The following is an 8,491-nucleotide window of genomic DNA, read 5'->3' on the forward strand; positions in this document are numbered from 1 at the left end:
TGATGTATAAAAAATAAACTTGACCAGGTGGTGTAAATTCCAGTTAAACTAATTTAAAGAGATAGTTCACCCAAAAATGAACATTTAGTCAGTATTCATTCACCCTAAAGTTTTTATGAACCTCTTCATTTATTATGTTGAACACAAAAGAAGATATTTTGAAGAATGCTGAAATCCGGTAACCATTGACCTCCATAGTAGGAAAAACAAATACTATTGAAGTCAATGGTTTTCAGCATTCAACAAAATGTCTTCTTTTGTACTGAACAGAGGAAAAAAAACTATTTAGTCAGTATTTATTCACCCTCAAGTGCTTATAAACCTCCTTATTTCTTCTGTTAAACACAAAAGAAGATAATTTGAAGAATGATTAAAAACCTGTAACCATTGACTTCCATAGTATGAAAAACACATGCGATTGAAGTCAATGATTTACAGCATTCTTCAAAATATCTTATTTTCTGCTCAACAGAGTAAAAAAATAAGATATTTTGAAGAATGCTGTAAATTTTTGTCAGTATTTATTCACCCTCAAGGGGTTATAAACCTCATTATTTCTTCTGTTTGTTGCAGACCTCACTCTGGAGGTCTTTAAAATGAATAAAACACAGAGAGAAACAGAGAGTTGGTCTTCAGCTGTGCTGTCCTCTTTGTTGACTTTAATCACACATGGCATTAAAAGCCATGACATCTCAGATATCACATGTATAGATAGATGTATAATATATATATATATACAAAATGATTTACAGCATTCTTCAAAATATCTTATTTTCTGCTCAACAGAGCGAAAAATAAGATATTTTGAAGAATGCTGTACATTTTTGTCAGTATTTATTCAACCCAAGGGGTTATAAACCTCATTATTTCTTCTGTTAAACACAAAAGAAGATCATTTGAAGAATGGTAACCATTGACCTCCATAGTAGGAAAAAACCTGCTATTGAAGTCAATGGTTTACAGCATTCTTCACACTATCTTCTTTTATGCTCAACAGAGGAAAAAAAACTCTTAAATGTTTGAATAAAAAATAAAGGGTGAGCTTTCACTTTTGGGTGTACTATCCCTTTAATTTAAATATTGGTCATGTATAATTGAGCCACTAAATATGAGCCATAATCATTATTAATAAATACATTAAAATCTGTTCTGCCCCATGTTCACTTTGTAGGAAGGTTTCTACGCAAATACGTTTCAAATGAGACCCCTGGAGACTTACGGTGGCCAATGAGGGACATTCCTGTGAAAGTGGCTGAGAAAAATAAATGTATTTGAGCTACTGAGCACATCATGACAACTGTTCACTGTCGAAAACAAAGTTAACAAGGTCCGTGACTCCAGTGAACTCTTCCTCATCCTCGTCATCATCATCATCATCATCATCATCCTGAGCTGCAGCCCTCATCGGCACCAAGCCATTGTGCCTAATGTGCTTCCACCTCACATTTCCTCGTGTGTTTTCCTCTTCCTCTTCGTCGGTTTCAATGCGGTTGGATCTTTTGCGCATCGGTCGCTCTTCCTCCTCGGACTCCTCGGTTTCTCCTCCATCCTCTTCCTCGTCTTCACTGGAGCTCCTCTGCGGTCTCTGTTTTATTAGTTTGTGCCTGTGTTTGGAGTCTTCGCTCGCAGGCGCACACTTCTTCTGTATGCGATCTGATCTCTGAAGGACCACCTTTGGCTCAAAGTCTTTAGAGAGAGCAGATTCTGGAAATATGGGATGAGATCAGAACTATTTACTTCTATAGTGGCTCTTTTAGAGTCAGGACATGCATACAGGGAAAATTAAATTAACCCTTGTGGACTGTTCATATTTACCACTCTTTTGTTATGTTCGGGATGAAAACACCCACTGAAATAAACTGCTGTAAAAATGCATCAGATTCATATTTTTTTCACATTTTTTTGCATAAATCAGCCTCAGTCCTGATCAAAACTACTGAATTTATTAGAAAATTACAGGATTTTAACTCTTTAATTGCCAAATTTATCAATTATGTCCCCGATGTGGTGAAAAAACACACAAAATGATCAATTTTCAATATAAAAAGTAGCTGTGGGCTGGATTTTTTCCCCCTTTAATCACAGTCTTGGACTGATCCATTTCGGCGGAAGTGACAAACTGCAAACTTTACATGTTTATATCAGTTTTTACACTTACTGGCCACTTTATTAGGTACACCTGTCCAACTGCTGGTCAACGCAAATTTCTAATAAGCCAATCACATGGCAGCAGCTCAATGCATTTAGGCATGTAGACACATGGTCAAGACGATCTGCTGCAGTTCAAACTGAGCATCAGAATGGGGAAGAAAGGGGATTTAAGTGACTTTGTGACAGTTGGAAATGTGGCATGGTTGTCGGTGCCAGACGGGCTGGTCTGAGTATTTCAGAAACTGCTGATCTACTGGAATTTTCACACACAACCATCTCTAGGGTTTACAGAGAATGGTCTGAAAAAGAGGAAATATCCAGTGAGCGGCAGTTCTGTGGATGCAAATGCCTTGTTGATGCCAGAGGTCAGAGGAGAATGGCCAGACTGGTTCCAGCTGATAGAAAGGCAACAGTAACTCAAATAACCACTCGTTACAAACGAGGTCTGCAGAAGAGCATCTCTGAACACACAACACATCCAACCTTGAGGCGGATGGGCTACAGCAGCAGAAGACCACACCGGGTGCCACTCCTGTCAGCTAAGAACAGGAAACTGAGGCTACAATTCACACAGGCTCACCAAAACTGGACAATAGCAGATTGGAGAAACGTTGCCTGGTCTGATGAGTCTCCATTTATGCTGCGACATTCACATGGTCGGGTCAGAATTTGGCGTCAACAACATGAAAGCATAGATCCATCCTGCCTTGTAACAAAGGTTCAGGCTGGTGTTGGTGGTGCAATGGTTTGTGGAATATTTTCTTGGCACACTTTGGGCCCATCAGTACCAATTGAGCATTGTGTCAACACCACAGATTACTTGAGTATTGTTGCTGGCCATGTCCATCCCTTTATGACCACAGTGTCCCCATCTTCTGATGGCTGCTTCCAGCAGGATAACACACCATGTCAAAGTGTGAATCATCTCAGACTGGTTTCTTGAACATGACAATGAGTTCACTGTACTCAAATGGCCTCCACAGTCACCAGAGCTTAATCCAATAGAGCACCTTTGGGATGTGGTGGAACGAGAGATTCGCATCATTGATGTGCAGCCGACAAATCTGCAGCAACTGCGTGATGCTATCATGATCAATATAGACCAAAATCTCTAAGGAATATTTCCAGGACCTTGTTAAATCTATGGCATGAAGGATTAAGGCAGTTCTGAAGGCAAAAGAGGGTCCAACCCGATACTAGTAAGGTGTACCTAATAAAGTCTGTATCCCATATAAAAAGTGTGTCTCATAAATGCAACTTGTGTCAATTTTTTGGAGCACACTAGCTAATAGATATCCTAAAAACGAACAATACTGATACTAACATCTACAAAACTGTATTTTAATTTCATGGGATCTTTAACACAGGAGTGTGTTTGTGCTCACCTTCACTGTTGGAGCTGGACAGCCGTCGGCGGTGAGCATGAGACGAGTGTTTCTGATCCGACGGCTTCTGTGAGCCTTCAGACTCTGACGTCTCATAGTAGTTGACCTGAGAGTTGTGACTCCGCTGCGGACGCCGTCTGTTCACATCCACATCAGTGTCACTGCAGTCAGAGCCTTCTGTTTCTGCCAGATCAAACCCACAATAAAAATATTATTTGAGTTGAAGTACTTTACTGTTAAAATAAGTGAATCCTTTACTGGAGACTCACTCCGAATGGATCATTTACTGGAGACTCACTCTAAATGGATTAATTGAATCAGTGAGTCATTTACTGGAAACTCGTCTGAATGAATCATTTGAATCAGTAAATCACTTCCTTGAGAAACTCTCACTGAATGGATCATTTGAAACAGTGAGTCATTTACTGGAGACTCACTGTGAATGGATAATTTACTGGAGACTCACTGTGAATGGATAATTTACTGGGGACTCACTGTGAATGGATCATTTACTGGGGACTCACTGTGAATGGATCATTTACTGGGGACTCACTGTGAATGGATCATTTACTGGGGACTCACTCTGAATGGATCATTTACTGGAGACTCACTCTAAATGGATCTTTTACTGGAGACTCACTCTGAATGGATCGTTTACTGGAGACTCACTGTGAATGGATCATTTACTGGAGACTCACTGTGAGTGGATCATTTACTGGAGACTCACTGTGAGTGTATCATTTACTGGAGACTCACTGTGAGTGGATCATTTACTGGAGACTCACCGTGAATGGATCATTTACTGGAGATGCACTCTGAATGGATCATTGACTGGAGACACGCTCTGAATGGATCATTTACTAGAGACTCACTCTGAATGGATCATTTACTGGAAACTCACTCTGAATGGATCATTTACATGAGACTCACTCTGAATGGATCATTTACTGGAGACGCACTCTGAATGGATTATTTGAATCAGTGAGTCATTTACTGGAAACTCGCTCTGAATTAATCATTTACTGGAGCCTCAATCTGATGATTCATTTGAATTGTTTACTAGAAGCTCACTCTAAATGGATCATTTGAATCAGTGAATCGTTTACTGGTGACTCAACCTAAATGATTCATTTGAATAAGTGTATCATTTACTGGATACTCAATCAGAATGGTTGATATGAATCAGTGAGTCATTTACTGGAGACTCACTCTAAATGGTTAATTGGAATCAGTGAATCGTTCACTGGAAGCTCACTCTGAATGGATCATTTGAATCAATGAATTGTTTAATGGAAGCTCATTCTGAATGAATCATTTGAATCAGTAAATCGTTTACTGGTAGCTCACTCTGAATGAATCATTTGAATCAGTAAATCATTTACTGAAGACTCACTATGAATGGATCATTTGAATCAGTGAATCATTTACTGGAGCCTCAATCTGAATGATTCATTTAAATCGTTTACTGAATCAGTAAATCATTTACTGGTGACTCACCCTAAATGGTTCATTTGGATTAGTGTATCATTTACTGGAGCCTCAATCTGAATGATTCATTTGAATCGTTTACTGAAAGCTCACTCTGAATGCATCATTTGAATCAGTAAATCATTTACTGGTGACTCACACTAAATGGTTCATTTGAATTAGCGTATCATTTACTGGAGCCTCAATCTGAATGATTCATTTGAATCAGTAAAGCTCCAAGAGTTGTGCCAAAAATTGCACAAAGGTGTCCTTGGAGCTATGAGTACAGTTGAACTATTAAAAGATACATGGAATGTTTTAGATTCATTTTCTGGACGTTTAATGGGTCGTGACTCTTGTTGTGTAGGGTCAGAGAGCCCATGGATTTAATCTACTATATCTTCGTTTGTTTTCTGAAAATGAACGAAGCTCATTTTTGCGTGAACTAACCCTTTAAACAGTTTGGCATTATTTTATATAAACCAAATATAAAACTCAAACAAACCCATCTCCTCCTCCTCTTCCTCAGAGTCTAGCAGGTCTTCCTCTGAGGATCCTCTTCGTCGGGCCACAGGTCTGCGTTTGCTCCGTCTGCTTCTCCGGGTTTGTGTGGTTTTTCCCGTTCTCCGGGATGCTGGTTTGTTTTCGGCTTCACTTTCACCACTGCCCCATTCACTGCCTTCATACGAGCCCACATCACCGTCAGACGCACCATCTCCCGAAACCACAAAATCCTCCTCCATGCTGGGAAAAAAAAGAAAGAAAAGGAATATATTTAGTAAAGATGCGTGAATTAGTGTATCATTAAAATTTAAACAGTTTGCAATGACAAAACATTTTATTTCTTAAAGGGCACCTTTGATAAAAATCCTCTTTTGTAAGCTGTTTGCACAGTAGTGTGTGTATGTATAGTCTGTCCACAGTCATATTGGACTGATAGAAACACATTAAGTCTCTTTTTTAAATTTCCTGATGTTAAAATAGGACAGTGATTCTGATGCCCACCACAACGTGACGTAGCGGTGTGGTTTTCCCCACCCACTGAATTGATTGACAGGCTCCAGGTCTCCATAATAACATGTACACACATGACCACAGAACAATTTTTTTTAAAGAAACTGGGATTAAAACATTAATTCAACTCTCTGTAATTTATATACATTTTATAAGTTTAAAAAGTTTTTAAAACAGAGCATGTTTGTAATAAAGACAGTAAAATTACAATAATCACCACGGCCGCATGGTGTAAAAAATGCACATATGTGTGTGTGTGTGTGTGTGTACTGCAAACGGCATTTGTGTGTGACTCATCATTTCAGAAAGGCTTGAGTAAACTTCCACCACAAATACATCAAATAAACTTACTTGCTATTTTTGACTAGTGAGCTGTATTTCAGCTTCATCTGTGTCTGTCTCTATCACTGACTGCTGTTTATCTGATATAACGCACGATAAGAAGCAGACACACAAGTGGGAATGGTGGGTGGGGAGAAGCAGCTCATTTGCATTTAAAGCCACAGGCTACAAAAACAGCTACACTGTACTCAGACACTAAAATGGGCAGATTCTGGTTTATACATCTTGTAAAAGGGGTAAAATAGGCGCCCTTAAATGACTGTTCAATTAAAAAATGACTCAATTCAAGCAGATTTGTTTTTGTTCTTAATTCATTTTTACAATTCATGTTTATTTCTATAGGGCTTTTACAATGTAGATTGTGTCAAAGCAGCTTAACATGGAAGTTCTAGTAAAGTCCAATGTTCTCCTCAGTCTTCAAAAAAGAAAACGAATAGGGGAAATATTGTGTCCATATTTACATTGCACGTAGAGTTCACCTCCTTATCAAAGAGCTGCGAGGGATATTCCCAAAATTCAGATTTCAGTAAAAACTATGACAGCATTCTGGATTTTGCTTTTACGGTGGCTCTGAATTGCCAAAACACATCTCAAAACACTTTCTACGCATGCAAAAAACAGAATAAAATCAATCCTGATCCTAATTTTTTAATGATAGATGAAAGTTTCGAACACTAGGGACCCTATCATACACCCAGCACAATAAGGCGCACAACGCGTTTGGCGCGATTTATTGCTATTTTCAGACCAGTGCAACAGTAATTGTCACATTTTACGTTGTTTAAATAGCAAATCAATGGGTGTGCTGATCTGAAAATGAGGTGTTAAGGCGCATTGTTGACGCGTTGCTATTTTGAGGGACTGAAATAGACAGTGTCATTGACCGACTAATAGCTGCTCTAAGGTCCAGCACAGAGCGCGTTAGTTATATGCCTAAGCGGGTCCAAACACTTACACATTGCTTAATACACACAGGATGCACAGCAATACACAAATATCTTAACATAGGAAAAAAATTAAAGGATTAAAATGTTACAAAAATGATTATTTTCTACATATATATATATATATATATATAAAAACCACTGCCTCCATGCCCTCTTCATCTCGGGGGGCTTTTTAACCAGTTAAACTCTAGTGCTATTTTGGGATTTCTGCCTGGATTTTGCCTACCCAAATTTAAAAGCTTCCCAAATCCACATGCAGAAATGCAAAAAATTCATATCATTTTCATATGATACCAATATATATACCAATATATACCATATACCAATATATATAACATATCATTGAAAGTGTTTAAAATAACTGTATATGTTGTCTGTGTTATAATAAACACCTAAAAGAAAGAGGCGCTTTTTGTATTTTTTTATAAACTCAAATTTGAAAGTGGACCTTTTAGGTTCTGTGTGGTCCAGCTTGCTGTAATTAATTTTGGTGGTTCCTGCACATGTCTGTAATCATAGGGAAAAAAATGTCTCTACCATAATCTATGCTGAAGTTATTGTATTCCAACTGATGAGAGGTGCTATACAAGCCAGAGGAATCGATCGTTGTTTTCATATTTCACTATTCTTTAGTTTGATCAAACATAATTCACTGTGTTTGGACCACGTCAGACATATAAAAGGATTACTTATGCACATCACCTCAAAAACAGACGAGAAATGTCCCTGAAGCGCACAGCGTAAGGTAAGAGATGACAGCTGTCTGTGCTATCTGGGGCTGCTTATTGATTATAAATGTATTGTTTTCACTTCTGCGCAATGGAAACACCGCGATTCATTCGACAACTGTTTGATATGTGAATATAATTCAGTAAGAAGAATGCTAGAACCGTATGAGCACCGGCAAGAGCTTTCATTTGAGCTATAACTTGTACATGTGTCACATATAAACCATATGAAAAATATGAAAACGAACCAATGTTCAATACCCAGATCCAGTATCCAAAATACTGTGTATTTAAGTGTAAATAAAATATAGCTTCTACACTTTCAAACGAAACCACTTAAGGGGGTCTGGTGCAATGCTAGCCATTTAAATCTTAAAGCGAAAGTTGATGACGTCGGAGTTTAACTGGTTAAAGTTTATTCATGACAATTTCCTTTTGTTTAATGTTATTATTATCA

General features: G+C 38.2%; 1 protein-coding gene across 1 annotated transcript in view; it reads right to left on the bottom strand.

Annotated features, from left to right (window-relative positions):
• Nucleotides 1–1,043: 1,043 nt before the first annotated feature.
• Nucleotides 1,044–8,491, bottom strand: part of rsf1a (remodeling and spacing factor 1a) — a 24,061-nt gene continuing 16,613 nt past the window's right edge. Inside the window, exons 14-16 of the mRNA XM_056479050.1 lie at nt 5,509–5,747; nt 3,537–3,719; nt 1,044–1,704 (exon numbers count right to left, since the gene is read on the bottom strand). Of these exons, the coding sequence (XP_056335025.1) occupies nt 1,289–1,704; nt 3,537–3,719; nt 5,509–5,747 (838 nt within the window). The 3' untranslated portion in view covers nt 1,044–1,288. The remainder of the gene's footprint in view (nt 1,705–3,536; nt 3,720–5,508; nt 5,748–8,491) is intronic.

This window comes from Danio aesculapii, chromosome 18 (assembly GCF_903798145.1).
Source record: "Danio aesculapii chromosome 18, fDanAes4.1, whole genome shotgun sequence".
Lineage (NCBI taxonomy): Eukaryota > Metazoa > Chordata > Actinopteri > Cypriniformes > Danionidae > Danio > Danio aesculapii.